The 16,767-nt window shown below is 41.2% G+C and overlaps 1 protein-coding gene across 2 annotated transcripts in view; it reads right to left on the minus strand.

Annotated features, from left to right (window-relative positions):
• The window catches only part of LOC124612972 (TP53-binding protein 1-like), a 282,018-nt gene that overhangs the window by 187,238 nt on the left and 78,013 nt on the right, over positions 1 to 16,767 (minus strand). For both annotated transcript variants that reach the window (XM_047141501.1, XM_047141500.1), the window contains exon 6: positions 7,483 to 7,620. In XM_047141501.1, the coding sequence (XP_046997457.1) occupies positions 7,483 to 7,620 (138 nt within the window). The remainder of the gene's footprint in view (positions 1 to 7,482; positions 7,621 to 16,767) is intronic.

Here is a 16,767-nt window from a genome sequence, read left to right on the forward strand (position 1 = left end):
TTCCAATCTTAAGATGTAATTCTTTCTAAAATCCACTGTTACAATTTTGTAGCCTATTTTTTTCTATTTCCAAAAGTATAGGCCTATACGTCCTCTAAAATAAAATGTTAGTCTGTTAATTATTCAAATTATAACTTTTAACTTTCTAGAAAATTCTTTGTGGGATTTGGATATCACCATGCCCATAAAAACTTGTGCCACATAAAACTGAACCATTATTTATACCAGTTTAAGGATGTCCATACCACAGTTAAACTAAACTATGTTTCTGTATAATGTATTTTTTACTTTTTCTGTATTTTGCTGCTAATAAACGAACAATAGTTCCATATTTTGTAGTTTCTGTAATACATGCATCTATAAATAGTCATCATGCGCAAGGACACTGTCAGTTGTGGACAAGCTTTCAATCAATACAGTTACTATTTCACCATTCAAATGAAGTTTGATAATCATCATGTAATTTTCAGTGGCAGTCACTCATGGCTCACCTTCAATACACTAATACCTTTTTATAAATCACCCGAATTATAGTTACCATGTTGATTATTGCCACCTGTGAATTTTGTTTGGGCCATTTCTAGCCCGCATGGCTTGCCGATCTGTGTCAAGAAACAAGTATAATATATAACAAGCAAACTAGTCATCTAAAGCACTTACGAACAATAAATATGAAAAAAGTGAAAGTTATCATATGAGTCGTGTACAAACATTTTATAATAATTCAAAATCCTAAACATCAAGAAGTAAGGCAAAAGAAAAAAATAGACGAGACTTAAGCGGCATACGGAACAGGCCGATATGTTACAAGGTATGTAATAAGCAAAGTTGTGATGGATGTTAAAGACCTGCTGTGGTTCAACAGCCACATAACAAAGTTGTTCCAACAGCAAAGACAGCTTCACCACAGATGCAAACATAGCTGATTAGTGCAAGGATAGTCATGCATAAAACAATCAATGAAATTCAATCTACTGATATGACAGAAATTCCTATAAAGCTTTAGTCTTATGCTAAATCAGTAAATTAATAAAAGCCACGTGTCCAGCCAAACTGTGACCTTAATGGCATAAAAATGGTGGATGACACAGAGAAGCCAAAATAATAAATTCATATTTTGTAACTTTTTTAATTGAGGCAGATCGTACTGTGGTTCCTCCTCTAAAATGTCACATGCATGTTACAATTACAGATAACAAAATAATTGTCTGCAGGCCAGAAAATCAACTGAAACTGCTCAACAGAGGAAAGGCAAGCTGGAATGCCTGTATGGTTCTATGTAGAGCACACAAAAGTACTGGCCACTCTTCCAGCAGCAGCCTACCAACAGTCACTGGATGAGCAAAGCATTCCTAGTCACTGGAAATGTGTGAATACAATTTTTTGTTTTCAAGAAGGGTCGTCGAACACAAAATTATACGCTTATATTGTTGATGCCATTCTATTGTAGAAATCTGAAGCATGTTTTACACTCACGTATTATGAGGTCTCTGGAGATCAAAAATCTTCTATGAGAGAATCAGCATGGGTTCTGCAAACAATGACTGTGTGAAACGCAGCTTGTTCTTTCTGTCGAAGATATACAAAAGGAAGTAGTACTAGCACCCATGTTGATATCGTGTTCTTTGATTTCCAGATGGCGATCAGAACAGTTCCACACTGTCACTCGATGAACAAAATACATGCATATGTAATTCAGACTAGCTTTGTCACTGAACTGAAGAATTCCTGACAAACAGGACACAGAACATCATTCTTAACGGAAAGAAACCTTCAGTTGTATAAGTAACATTGGATTTATATCAAAGGAGTGTCATTAAATTAATAATTTTCATAACATAGAGTGGTTATAATTTAAATTTTTCTACTTGAGAGGAGTCCCAGGAAAAACAATCAATTGTATGGAAAAACAATCGATTGTGTGACACTGAAATTTCATGGAAACATTTTTAAGAACATGTGGAAAAGAAATAATGGATAAATCATTGAAAGAAACACATTTTAATGTCCACATGAGAGGCTAACATTTATTAATTGTGTATCATGTTCATGTTCCAGGTTATAAATATTGCTCAATGTGATGATCATCTGCATCCATGACAACATGGTACAGTGCAGGAGATTGCTCTACTGCTGCCCAAAACAACAGTGGACTGTGAAATGTTCAGCTGTCATGATGCAGTTCATGCGCTGCTTGAAGATCGCACATTGCTTCCAGCACTCTCTGCCATGGCAACAGTAATTTCTTCAACAATTTGGGACACATCTGGCCATTGGCCTCTCCCAGGAGCAATTCCAAATCACTAGTTAATTCAAACTTCTGAATCACGTTCTTCAACCCTGATGTGGAAAGACAACCTCTCCTCATTTCTTTAATGCATCAAAACTTGCAGTCAGCAGCACCACTAATACTGTTGTTTTGATAAAACAGCTTTACCAGTAAAGCCCTGCTCACTTTGTCCAGACCAACCTTTGCACTATAATGCACTACTTGTGTGTCAACCCTACATTAACATACAAGTACTGGTGCCTAATAGCAAGTGATGACACTAACACTGCTAACAATGCAAAGCCTGCAGCATACAGTCTGAACATCACTCCTATTAAGTTGGGTATCCATATGGTAAACAGTTTTCCCTCTACACAGGCTCAAGTAGCAAAAGTTTAACTATAACCATACACAGAAAAGCTGTAACTTCAGAAAGCTGTAATGAAATGCAGAAAGATCTGCAGACGATCAACCCTTGGTGCAGGGATTGTTAGTTGGCCCTAAATATTATAAAAATGTAAATGATTGTTCAATATAATAGAGGGAAACTTCCACGTGGGAAAAATTACATATAAAAACAAAGATCAGGTGACTTACCGAACGAAGGCGCTGGCAGGTCGATAGACACACAAACAAACACAAACATACACACAAAATTCAAGCTTTCGCAACAAACTGTTGCCTCATCAGGAAAGAGGGAAAGAGAGGGAAAGACGAAAGGAAGTGGGTTTTAAGGGATAAATGATTGTTCATAAATACATGCAAAGACCCACTGTTATGTGATGTACATAACTGCAGAATGATCACTAAAAGCTGCCATCTCGATCAAATATGTAGGAGTAATCTTAACGGAGTGCTTTAAAGTGGAGCAGCCACATAAAACTAATCACATGTACGGCAAATGGTAGACTGAGATTCATTGGAAGAAATCTCAAGAAGTTTAGTCGCACCACAGCCGAAGTAGCTAACAAAACCCTTGTTAGATTGATACTTAAATATTGCTCATCAGTACGAGATAGGATTGATGGAGGATACTGAGAAGATCAAAAGAAGAACAGGGTATTTTATCAGAGATTCAATTAGTAAGTGAAATAGTGACTTGCAGAATATAAATGTAGATGTACATGTAGTAGAAATGCTTGGGAAAGGATTATTGGTGACCACCTACATAGCCAACTGTTAATTCACAAAGCCTTAATGAACACATATAAGTAGAATCCCTGCTGAATACACTGCCACTTTTGCTGGAGGATGTGCTTTTATGAATATGACAAGTAATGTAATTCATGTGTAATGAAGCACCAATCCACTTCCACATCATTTATCAACACCTCACATCATCGCAATCATCTTGATCACCAGATTGAAACCCCTTTGATTTTAACTGGTGAGGATGTCTGCTGAACCAGTTGTAGATGTGCAGACCCTCAAATACGACCTATGACACTATTTGGCTACAGGCTGGAACATTTGAAAGAGTGAAGCAATCCCCAATGTGACGTGTGAATGCCTGCACAGCATCCCATGTTGGCTACTCTGAACATCTTTTGTGAAATGTAAGAAATTAATACTATGTAACGTCTAAAGCAATGTGTAAGCACTATTGTTTTATTGCATTAATTCTCCATTTCCAGATATGTTGATATGAACATTTTTGTTTTTTTTCTTGTCATCTCCATAAGTTTGGTCCTTTACTTCATATTCATCCAATATACCAATTTATACAGGCACCTGCTCATATAGACTAACACGCAGCAAGCTAGCTTGTGAGACAGGGAGCTGAACCAGACTCATATCACATCTACACAGCACATTAGCAACCAGGGGTTGGCAGGTTTTCATGCAGTTTCCCACACTTGTAACAGCACATGCAGGCTGGACTCCAAATTCCGCCTCAGAGACTAAGATAACAACCAGTCAAAATATGACATAAGTTCTTAGGCTTCCACAGCTGGTGTCATTTTGGATAAAATAATTTCGGGTATTGGGCAGCGTCGTCGTCGTAAACTACTAAAACACCTAAATTGCTGACATTTCAACCAACTTGCTGCAGTTCTCCTCAGGGTGGTTCACTACTGTGTACTGGTAAATGTCTTACTTCATACACTAACAAAGCAGGAAAAGATAGATTGCTACTTACTGTAAAGATAACACACAAGCTTTTGGATACAGCCTCAGCAGAAAAAGAGAAACATGCACCATTCATTCACACAAGCAAGCACACCTCATAAACGCATGACCGCCAACTCTGGCAGCTTGGGCCAGAAAGCCAGAGTTGGTGGTTGTGTGTGTGTGTGTGTGTGTGTGTGTGTGTGTGTGTGTGTGTGTGAGGTGTTCTTGCTTGGGTGAATGAATGGTGTATATTTCTCTTTTTCTGACAAGGCTGTGGCCAAAAGCTTGTGTGTAAGTGTATGTTATTGTGCCTGTCTGCAACTTAGTGTGTTATCTCTACAGTAAGAAGCAGTCATCTTTTCCTACATTGTTGATATTCCTACCTGGAGTGCCCATCCCTTTACATACTGTCATTCCATTATCTGGTGACTGCCAATGTCATATATCTGAGATATCACTGGACAATTTGAAGAGGCTGTTATGGAGGGAGCAGCCTTATGGTACACTATTGCCTGTTCTACCCTGATGGCTGATTGGAAAGTACTTCTAGTGGGTGGTTGGTAGAAGGTAGCATATTGGTAGGCTGTTTCCTGTGCCAATTTATTAAGTGACTAGTAGGCAATCTCTTGTCAGTGAGTGGAAGGCTGGAAGGCAGTAGCAAATCATCAGCTTGCATCCAGGGGGTAGTGTTTTCCTGCTAAGTCTACATGGCAATTCCCCCACGGCCGCTGTTCATACTGTTAAACCTTGGGTCAAGTGGTGCTGCTGGATGATGAACACTGGTCCGCTGGGCCCGAATCGCTGACAGCCAGGACGTAGGTAACTTGTACCCATCCTCTTTGTTCACGTTGTTAGAGCGTTTAATTATTTCAAGAACCTCTCTTATTTTCTGTTGCTTCACTCACAGCTGCCAACCAAGCTTGTGAGGTCCTTGAAAATTTATAGGACAGCTAAGTTCCTGGTGGTTTTCTGCTACAACTGACTTGTTGTTCTGGCCCAGTCATATGTAATGTTCATGCTCCGAAATGTCAGTGCTAATGGGTCTCCAGGTTTCACCAACAAAGACTTGCTGCATTCACACCGAAGTTCGTACACATCTACAGTGTAGAGAGCATTCACAGGACCCTTAGTAGACCTCAACAAGTCTCAGATCTTACAGCCACTCTGAAATACAGCTTTGATTACTGTGTGATGCAGTGCCTTGCCTACACAGTCGCTAACGCCTCTCACATAAGTTATGCAAGCAACAGGAGTGGTATCTTCTGTACATTTGTCTGTTTTGCATTTGCTATATCTCATAGTCCATTATATGTCTCTGCTGATGTATACATTCATACAGAATATTGTTTTGAGTTTGTTCAGTTAATACTGTATGCTGTTGGCATCACTAATCTAGCGAGCTTGGGCTGTCAGCATATGTAGCACAGCATTGTTTTGTGCTGGATGGTGGTGCAAATCTGTTCGTGAAGGTCAGTTTCCCATAGACTTTATGCCCTAGTTTGCCCCTAAATGTTCTGTAGACCCCCCACATCCACAAACGGAATCGCTCATTTTTTTTCCAATTCTAGCATGAACTTTATGTTCTTATGTAAGCTGTTGAGGTACTCATGAAATCTGTGTAGTCCTGCTTGCACATACGGCAATATGTCTTCCACATACCTCACCCAGCATTGTGGGTGCAATGGCGCAGAATCTGCACAGTTTGTTCAAAGGCTGCCACGGATACGTCAGCCACCACAAGAGAGCCACTGAAGTAATGAATCTCCCAAACAACATGAACAGGTAGGATAGCTGCAAGTTACCTACAGCCTGGCTGCCAGCATTCCAGCCCAGGGGCCACATGTGTTCATCAGCCAGCAGCAGCTCTTGACCGAGGTTTAACGGTATAAACAGTGGCAATGGGAGACAGTCATGCAACCTACTGCCTCACTGCAGGAAAACACTACATCCTGGACACAAGTTGTTGATTTGCTACTGCCTTCCAATCACCAATGAGAGATTGCCAACCAATCATTAACCAGAATGGCACTGACAACTAAGAGTTGCCTTCCAATCAGCCACCATAGTGGTAGCACAGGCAACAGTGTTCCATACAGCCACACCCTCCATGATAACCTCTTCAAACTGTTCAATGCAGGTGAAACCCTGACAATTTAGTTGTTTTAGTAGTTTACAATGATGCAGCCCAATACCCAAAATTATTTTATCCAAGTTAAAATACAACCACACAACGAATAAAGTTTACAAAATTCACAGACTGGTGGCACACACTGCTTCCTTCCCTTAGGTTACCTTGACAACTGTGGTATCAGGAAGGGCTTCTGACCATAAAGTTAAATAACAAAACAAAATTTGTCAAATCCTGAAAAGGTGGCCCTGCACTAGATAGGATCATGCTGATGAAAACAAAAGACACATTTTAATGATTGTCCATAAGTAGCCCTGTAACTAAGGTCAAGGGGAAATCCCATAGTGAGACAGCTGAGTACTACTTACAACAATGTGATTCACTTCTATTGTTGTTTCACAGTCGAGGTGATCTGAATCCTTCCCCTGAAACCCAGTGAGCTTAAACTGTATAGGTGGAAACTCTCCATCCAACACATCCTTCTGTCCTATGAGCCTCTAGACCCAGGTCATCACTATTCAGTGACCTGCATAATTTGAAACTGAGTTGACTACGAAACAGTCTTTATATTCAACACATTAATCAAAATGGAAAAATTACTAAGTGTGAGTCAAGAATAAAATGCTTGTTAAAAATGTATCATCCATTAAGTATCAATGACTCAATATAAATCATGGATTTAAAATATTTCCTACCATCTGGACTTCCATACATTTGCCAAATACTGAAAAAGCAGACGCCATACTGGATGGGATAAATTCTAGGGACGAGAAGAGACATATTTTTATGCAGGCTAGACTAACAACTGCTTGTCCATAAGCTTTTGAAGAGGACAAGTTATCCATCAAAATTTTACAGTTCTTATGTAGAGGACTTACACGTCAATCTTAAAACAGAACACTGCGTAAGTTAGTATCAACAAAATACAAGCATAAATATTTCTTTGAAAATATTGATTCTTTCTTTAACTTACTTCTGTAACGGGTGCAGTGGCAACTGGTTTGTCAGTAGTTTCTGCATCCTCATCATCGGATCCTATAACAACAGTTGTTAAAGACGGTGCTCGTGGATTTAGATCTGGCTCGAACTGAGTTTCTGGAATATCATATTCCTACAAACAAGAAAGTAAAAGGATTAATGAAAAGTCACTATCGTCATTATATTTAACACGCCATATGAATTGCTTAGAAAGTGTAGTAAATACATGAAGATAAAGAAAAAAGAGGAGTTGCTTCAAAGTATGGAATGATGTAGTAAGGCAGTGACAAACAGTTTCAAAGTGAAACTCCCTGGCAAATTAAAACTGTGTGCCAGACTGGCACTCAAACCCAGAACATGATGAAAGTAAAGTTGTTAGGAAAGGGTCACGAGCCATCTCAAGTAGCTCAGTTGGTAACCCATGAAAGACAAAGTTCCGGTTTTGAGTCCAGGTCTGGCACAGAGTTTCCATCCACCACGAAGTTTCATGTCAGTACACACTTCGCTGCAGAGCAAAAAGTTCATTCTGGAATATCAAAGTGTTGAAGAAAAAAAAAAAACAATTTACTACGAGAAAGCAGACATCACAGCATTATTTATCAGAGCCAAACATTCAGCAAAAGAGAAGAAACTGTTGGAAAGCAAAGTGCTCACTACTGAGGACATTTGGTCAAGGGAGACACAGCTGAAGAGGAATAGGGTGCATGGCAAATTAGGTTCAATATCAACTGGGTACAGAGAGACAAAACTGTAAAGAGAATAAGAAAAAGGTGAGAAAGCTGGTACTAGAGTAAATAACACAACCAAAGGAAAGCAACAATGTCACCAGAAATTAAAAAATACTGTGACACAAAAAAATAAAGTGAGAATAAATTACCTGGTGGTGGGGGGTGGGGGGGTGGGGGGGAGGAGGAAGACAAGTACTGGAGAGAGATGTACACCCCCACGGCAGATGGCAGATGCAGACAGCTGGGGTATCCATAAGTTTTGAGGAGAGGAAATGGGAAAGAAATACTTAACAACAGAACAGATATCATTACGGTCATAAGGATGGCATCAAGCTAGACGATACTCTGAAACAAGTTTCCACATACTACAAACTGATGATGACACACAGAACATTAAGTCTCTTACATGATGGAAAACCCACCAAGAATGTTCTCTGCAGTAGGCCATTAAAGGAAGGGAGGAAGACTCGAGTATAACATCCTGTTAACAGCAAGGTCATTAGAGGCAGAGCAGAAGCTCAGATTTCAGAAGGATAGTTAAGAAAGTCAGCCATGCCCTTTTCAAAGGAACCATCTGGCCATTTGTTCGGATCAATTTACAGAAACTGGGGAAAACCTAATTTACAGTGGCTGGACACAGATTTTAACTGCTGTCCTCCTGAATGTGTGTCCAGTGTGCCAACCACCGTGCCACCTCACTCAGTAGCAGACCATTAAAATTTACCGGTATAGAACCTCCATCAGCACCCAATCATCTTGGGTGGCACTTAAGCGCCCTCCATGTTGACATAGTGACCTAACACTAATTCTGTGTCAACTGACAAACATCTTTTGCTATTTCAAGAGGAACCCTCTCTATAGAGGTGAGATGGACTGAACTGTCATAGGCATTGGCATGACAGGTTTTATTGAAAGTAAGTGGGGGGGGGGGGGGGGGGGGGGGGGGGAGTGGCGGCGGCGATTAAGAGGTGATCTCAGGGGCAGTAGCATTAAGACAATGATATACTTTGTGAGAGAAACAAAATATTTCCACGGTGGTGTGGAGGATGTGATGCTGATAGCAACAAATGTGTTAGTTTAGGGAGAAAGTTGCTGGTAAGGGCTTCATCTCAATTTAATACAGAAGAGGAAAACAATACCTGTAAGGATGTTGTAGAACAAATGATTGTACACGTTACAGATTACGTAAAAAAAGATAAAAAGACATATTTGTTTAGGATTTGCAATAAAATTAGATAAAAGATTACTGGTTTTCTATTCCAAACACTGATTTTGGGCTCCAAATGTGGAGTACCAATGAAAAATCTCATTAATATTGTGCAATATGCTTCAGGCATATGGTTGCTAAGCAAGGTTGTATTGGATGGGAAAGACTCGACATAGTTCAACAGCTGAGTTTGAAGGACGGATGTAAGAAGGGAGAAAGGGAGACGGGAAGGATGGCAAACTAGATTTTAACATCTTGGTGATGACAATGTTATCAGAGTTGGAGCAAAAGCTTGGATACGACAAAAATAGGGAAGGGAACCAGCAGTTTTCTTACCAGAACAACTGTCCCATCATTTGCCATAATTGATTTAAGGATATAATGGAAAAACTTAAATCAATGAGTCCAGAGTTCTAAGCACAGCACCACTTCACTCAGCAGCAACGATGAAAATCTGCCATGATAACATCACAGATTTAAATAACGCCAAAGTCTTGTTGACAAGCAAAAGCTGAATGAAGTTCAGATCAGTGAGAAAGACATTAATTTGAGAGAAAAGTGTTCCTTTAATTAAAATGTAAAATTATATGTGTTTATGTGATGAATCATCCAAGAACTTATCATCTTAATTAAAGTCTGTAAATGAATCACTTTCAATGTATCCATTCACTCCGTGACCATGTTAGTTCTGAAATAGTGTGTGATAAAGAGAAGACTGAAATACTGAATTCCATTTCCCAAAATTGATTCACTGAGGGCAACCTTGCCACATTTTCCTCTCTTTTCTTCGTATGATCATTGAACTACAAATATGGAGATAACTGTTCTGAGGTCTCCTACAAAACAAGTACATGGACCTCCCCACAATAGAAGCAACACCTAATGGATATTTACTACTCCCCAATTTCAACGCATATGACCAGAGATTTAAGCAAAGGCATACAATGCATGTAAAGAATAATGGGAAGAAAAATGACGGCAAAGAGGCTTTCAGTATTATAATGTGCAACCTGTTAGCTCGCTCATGGTTTATTGATTGCACATGTAACAGATAATATCTAAACTCTATGAGAAGGATGTTTTTCTATTATGGAAGCTTCCCCAGTCACATCCACAGTGTAGGGGTTAGAGACTGCACAACCTGCTCATGTTACTCAACTTCAGAACGTGATTTAACTGATACACTGGTGTCCAAAATTAAAACAACCAACCACTATTTCTCCGTCTTATGTCTAATTCATTGTATAATCATAGGAACTGTCAACAGATGTCCGGACAATCATGTTCTGCATGAAAAATGGCATTCCGGTCAACTGACGAGCACGTCAACAATAACATCAGGGCAGCTATCAAATGGGGTAGTGTTTGCCGGGTAGTCACACATCCACAATTGCCGACAATTCAGTATGGCACAAAGAAAATGCCTACCACACACTCTGTGGTGGAGGGCCGCAGGAAGAACGAAAGGAGGACAGTCACAAACTGATGAGGCCCGTTGGCTTAATGTAAATCATTATGTTGTTTCTCGGACGTGGCAACAATTTGTAGAGACTCAAACAGTATCCCAAAGACCAGGGCAGGTCCGACCACATGTGATATCAGATAGGTCCGTTATTTGGATAAGGACACAATAGTACCGCCTTAGTACTGCACAGCACCTGGCATCTGACATCACAGCAACAAGAGGACGAGTTGTATCACGACAAACAATGTCCAGAAGGCATTGGCAGAGTGGGCTTCACTGTCGGAGACAGCATGTATGTGTACTTCTGATACATCTTCACAGCAGGGAACATCTATAGTGGAATTGTCAACAGGCCACATGGGCGGTCAAACAGTGGGCCAATGTTCTTTTCACAGACGAGTATTGATTCTCGACAAATTCACATCTGGAGGAATGTGGAACACTATTCTGGGACACAAACCTTATGGAAAGAGACCAATATCAAGGAGGATTGTGGGCAGGGATTATGTTGACCACAAGTAGCACTCTTCAATGAAATTGTATGGGTGAATCAGCAAGTTTAGTTGCTGTCAGGTATTGTGACAAGATCTTGGGACCTCGTGCGGTTGTTGCGAGGTGGTGTAGCCCAGACTTCCTATTGATGGACAATAATGACTGACCTCATACAGCAAGAGCAGTTGATGTTTCTTCAAAATGGAGGGCACTTAATGTGTGGCGTGGCCTGCTCATTCTCCCGATCTGAATCCCATGGAGCATGTCTGAGGTGCACTAGGCAGAGAGGTTGCATCATGAATGAGACTTTCACTCTGCAGCAGAGTGTGCGCTGATATGAAACTTCCTGGCAGATTAAAACTGTGTGCCGGACCAAGACTCGAACTCGAGACCTTTGCCTTTCGCAGGCAAGTGCTCTACCAACTGAGCTACCCAAGCACAACTAACGCCCCATCCTCACAGCTTTACTTCTGCCAGTACCTCGTCTCCTACCTTCCAAACTTAACAGAAGCTCTCCACTGCAGAGTGAAAGTCTCATTCTGGAAACTTCCCCCAGGTTGTGGCTAAACCATGTCTCCACAATATCCTTTCTTTCAGGAATGGTAGTTCTGCAAGGTTCACAGGAGAGCTTCTGTTAAGTTTGGAAGGTAGGAGATGAGGTACTGGCAGAACTAAAGCTGTGAGGACGGGGTGTGAGTCGTGCTTGGGTAGCTCAGTTGGGAGAGCACTTGCCCGCGAAAGGCAAAGGTCCCGAGTTCGAGTCTCGGTCCGGCACACAGTTTTAATCTGCCAGGAAGTTTAAGGTTGCATCATGTCAGCATCCATCAACCACTCTCCAAGACTTACAAGCAGCTCTGCAGGAAAAATGGGCATCATTGCCTCAACATGAGCTTGATGACATCATTCACAGCATGCCCCATAATTGTTGGGCCTGTATTCTGCCAGAGGTGGACACAGTACTTACTGAGAACATTAGCCAGTTGTCAGAATGTGTGTGCATATCCGTTAACTCAGAAAAAACGAAGAACAATTTTGTCTTCAATGACGCTTATTGCAATTGTTTACGTTCTGTATTCTTTACATAGTTTATACTTTACTATCACCTGTTTACACTGTTTTGTGACAAAATAAACACAACCTTGCAAAATTTCTGTTTGCAACTTACGTCAAAACTATTTTTTGGTCAGAAAAGGCTGAACTTGGAAAAAATCATGGACATTTTAAGAGATTTTAACCTACTCAGATAATTACCAAGTAATACACGTTCTATATACTAAATTTTTTTTTTTTATTTATTTATTTATTTTTTTTTTTTTTTTATGAGGGTTTACTGGAAATCCTCCTCAATTTCACGATACTTCCCATCAAAAATAACATATTCCTTTTCAAACATTTTTATTGAATATTATTGCGCTGGGTCAAAGTACTTTCAGCACGACAAGTGAGCTACTCATTTAAAAGCTGCACACACAACGAGATACCACTGGTAGTGTAGATGTAGGCAGCAGTGGCTATTGTGACAGATGGGACCATGTGGTAATGTAAATCGAAAGAAGCTGACTGAAATGTATTCATAACCTCAGCCTCCAACATTTAACAATATGAATATAATTATATTAAAAATGCCAACAATTTAGAAAATGAGGGTACAGGGAATGTCCTAGAAATCATAAAAATACACCACGGTGACACATAAATCCACAATAAATACAATTTAGTAATAATAATAGGGGATCATATTCTGAAACCAGTCATCCAATAAGAGTTTATGGAGATGCATGAAGTTCTATTCAAAGTTACAATGGTATCAATCTTAAGGCAGTGGAGAGGTGGCATTCAGTGGTATCAGACACAGATGTAACGTAGTCACATCGGGATCTCCACAAGCAGTGAAAGCATTAATTAAATTATTCAATTTTGGACAGTTCAGTTTGTAATATACACTCCTGGAAATTGAAATAAGAACACCGTGAATTCATTGTCCCAGGAAGGGGAAACTTTATTGACACATTCCTGGGGTCACATACATCACATGATCACACTGACAGACCCACAGGCACATAGACACAGGCAACAGAGCATGCACAATGTCGGCACTAGTACAGTGTATATCCACCTTTCGCAGCAATGCAGGCTGCTATTCTCCCATGGAGACGATCGTAGAGATGCTGGATGTAGTCCTGTGGAACGGCTTGCCATGCCATTTCCACCTGGCGCCTCAGTTGGGCCAGCGTTCGTGCTGGACGTGCAGACCGCGTGAGACGACGCTTCATCCAGTCCCAAACATGCTCAATGGGGGACAGATCCGGAGATCTCGCTGGCCAGGGTAGTTGACTTACACCTTCTAGAGCACGTTGGATGGCACGGGATACATGCGGACGTGCATTGTCCTGTTGGAACAGCAAGTTTCCTTGCCGGTCTAGGAATGGTAGAACGATGGGTTCGATGACGGTTTGGATGTACCGTGCACTATTCAGTGTCCCCTCGACGATCACCAGTGGTGTACGGCCAGTGTAGGAGATCGCTCCCCACACCATGATGCCGGGTGTTGGCCCTGTGTGCCTCGGTCGTATGCAGTCCTGATTGTGGCGCTCACCTGCACGGCGCCAAACACGCATACGACCATCATTGGCACCAAGGCAGAAGCGACTCTCATCGCTGAAGACGACACGTCTCCATTCGTCCCTCCATTCACGCCTGTCGCGACACCACTGGAGGCGGGCTGCACGATGTTGGGGCGTGAGCGGAAGACGGCCTAACGGTGTGCGAGACCGTAGCCCAGCTTCATGGAGACGGTTGCGAATGGTCCTCGCCGATACCCCAGGAGCAACAGTGTCCCTAATTTGCTGGGAAGTGGCGGTGTGGTCCCCTACGGCACTGCGTAGGATCCTACGGTCTTGGCGTGCATCCGTGCGTCGCTGCGGTCCGGTCCCAGGTCGACGGGCACGTGCACCTTCCGCCGACCACTGGCGACAACATCGATGTACTGTGGAGACCTCACGCCCCACGTGTTGAGCAATTCGGCGGTACGTCCACCCGGCCTCCCGCATCCCCACTATACGCCCTCGCTCAAAGTCCGTCAACTGCACATACGGTTCACGTCCACGCTGTCGCGGCTTGCTACCAGTGTTAAAGACTGCGATGGAGCTCTGTATGCCACGGCAAACTGGCTGACACTGACGGCGGCGGTGCACAAATGCTGCGCAGCTAGCGCCATTCGACGGCCAACACCGCGGTTCCTGGTGTGTCCGCTGTGCCGTGCGTGTGATCATTGCTTGTACAGCCCTCTCGCAGTGTCCGGAGCAAGTATGGTGGGTCTGACACACCGGTGTCAATGTGTTCTTTTTTCCATTTCCAGGAGTGTATTTATGAGTAACTTCGTGTGTAGAAATATATATGTTGTTTTAGTGATTTGATGACACCGATTATGTGCAGTTTGTGATTGTTTAATAATTTCGAACTGTTTTCAGCATTAGAACCAAGGCTAAATTAAAGTGTGGTGTATACAGAAAAATGAACTCCATTAAGTTTGGTAGAATACCAACTTACGCAAAAAAAAGTCATGCTTGTACACAGTTTGAAAGTTACAACAGGTCAAGGAACCAGAAGACAGACACTGTGTAGTAGATGACAAGGAACAGTGCAATGCAGCTTCAGTGGAAAGTGTCAACAGATACACATAAATCAGTGTCATCAAGGGAGAGGTATTAAGGAATAAGAGTAGTCGTGTTTATATTTGCTAAGTACTAGGAACATTAAACATGGCATCCCATAAACAGGGACAGAATAATACAGATAATGTTACATCATGTAGTGGCAGAATTTACATACAAGGCAACATGCTTCACTGAAAGATTTACTGTGAAAAAATTCTGACCACATACACTCCATACAGAGTGAAGTACATATCTTGTAAAATGGCCATGACCATAAAACCAAAGAAATTTAATGTCATATAGGCAATTATCGACACTAATACTTGTCGTGCACCGTTTGCAAATGTATCAGGAAGAGGAAGTAATGATAGTACACGAAGTACCCTTCACCACCCAATGTAATGTGCATTGTGAAGTGTTGATGTAGATGTGCTTATCTAGGGAGTCAGTATCAGACCAGATGTCTTGGGAAAACATTAGATTGTGGAGAAGGGTTGCAAGTGTAAAAGACGTATATCAACTGCATGTCCATATATATGTTGTTGTTGTTGTTGTTGCTGTGGTCTTCAGTCTGAAGAATGGTTTGAGGCAGCTCTCCATGCTACTCTACCCTGTGTGAGCTCTTCATCTTCAGGTAACTACTGCAACCTGCACCCTACTGAATCTGCTTACTGTGTTCATCCCTTGGTCTCCATCAAAAATCCCCCCCACCCCGCACTTCCCTCCAATACTAAACTGGTGATCCCTTGATGTCTCAGAATATGTCTTATCAAAAGACCCCTTCTTTTGGTCAAGTTGTGCTGCACTTCAAAAGATTACAGTCCCTTTTTGTCTAAGCTGTTTATCATCCATGTTTCACTTCCATACATGGCTACACTCAAAAACTTCCAGAAAAGACTTTCTGACACTTAAATCTATGCTCAGTGGTAACAAATTTCTCTTCTTCAGAAATGCTTTTCTTGCCCCTGCCAGTCTACATTTTATATCCTCTTTACTTCACCCATCATCAATTGTTTTGCTGCCCAAATAGCAAAACCCATCTACTACTTCAAGTGTCTTGTTTCCTAATCTAATTACCTTAGCATTGCCTGATTTAATTCGACTACACTCCATTATCCTTGTTTTGCTTTCATTGATGTTCATCTTATATCATCCTTTCAAGAACCTGACAATTCCGTTCAACTGCTCTTCCCAGTCCTTCATTGTCTCTGACAGAAGAACAATGTCATCAGCAAATCTCAAAGTTTTAATTTCTTTTCTTGAACTTTAAATCCTACTCCAAATTTTTCTTTCGTTTCCTTTACAGCTTCTTCAATTGAATAATATTGGGGATAGATTACAGCCCTATCTCACTCCCTTCTCAACCACTACTTCCCATTCATGCCCCTCGACCTTTATTACTGTCATCTGGTTTCTGTACAAGTTGTAAAGAGCCTTTCACTCCTGTATTTTACCCCCGCTATCTCATGATTTCAAACAGAGTATTCAAGTCAACACTGTCAAAAGCTTTCTCTAAGTCTACATATGCTATAAACATAGGTTTGCCTTTCCTTAATCTATCTTCTAAAATATTTTGTAAGGTTAGCATTGGCTAGGGTGTTCCTACCTTTCTCCGGAATCCACACTGATCTACCCCATGGTCAGTTTCTACCATTTTTTCCATTCCTCTGTGACAAATTCTTATTAGTATTTTGCAACCATGACTTATTAAACTAATAGTTCAGTAATTTTC

This window comes from Schistocerca americana, chromosome 4 (genome assembly GCF_021461395.2).
Source record: "Schistocerca americana isolate TAMUIC-IGC-003095 chromosome 4, iqSchAmer2.1, whole genome shotgun sequence".
NCBI classification, from domain to species: domain Eukaryota; kingdom Metazoa; phylum Arthropoda; class Insecta; order Orthoptera; family Acrididae; genus Schistocerca; species Schistocerca americana.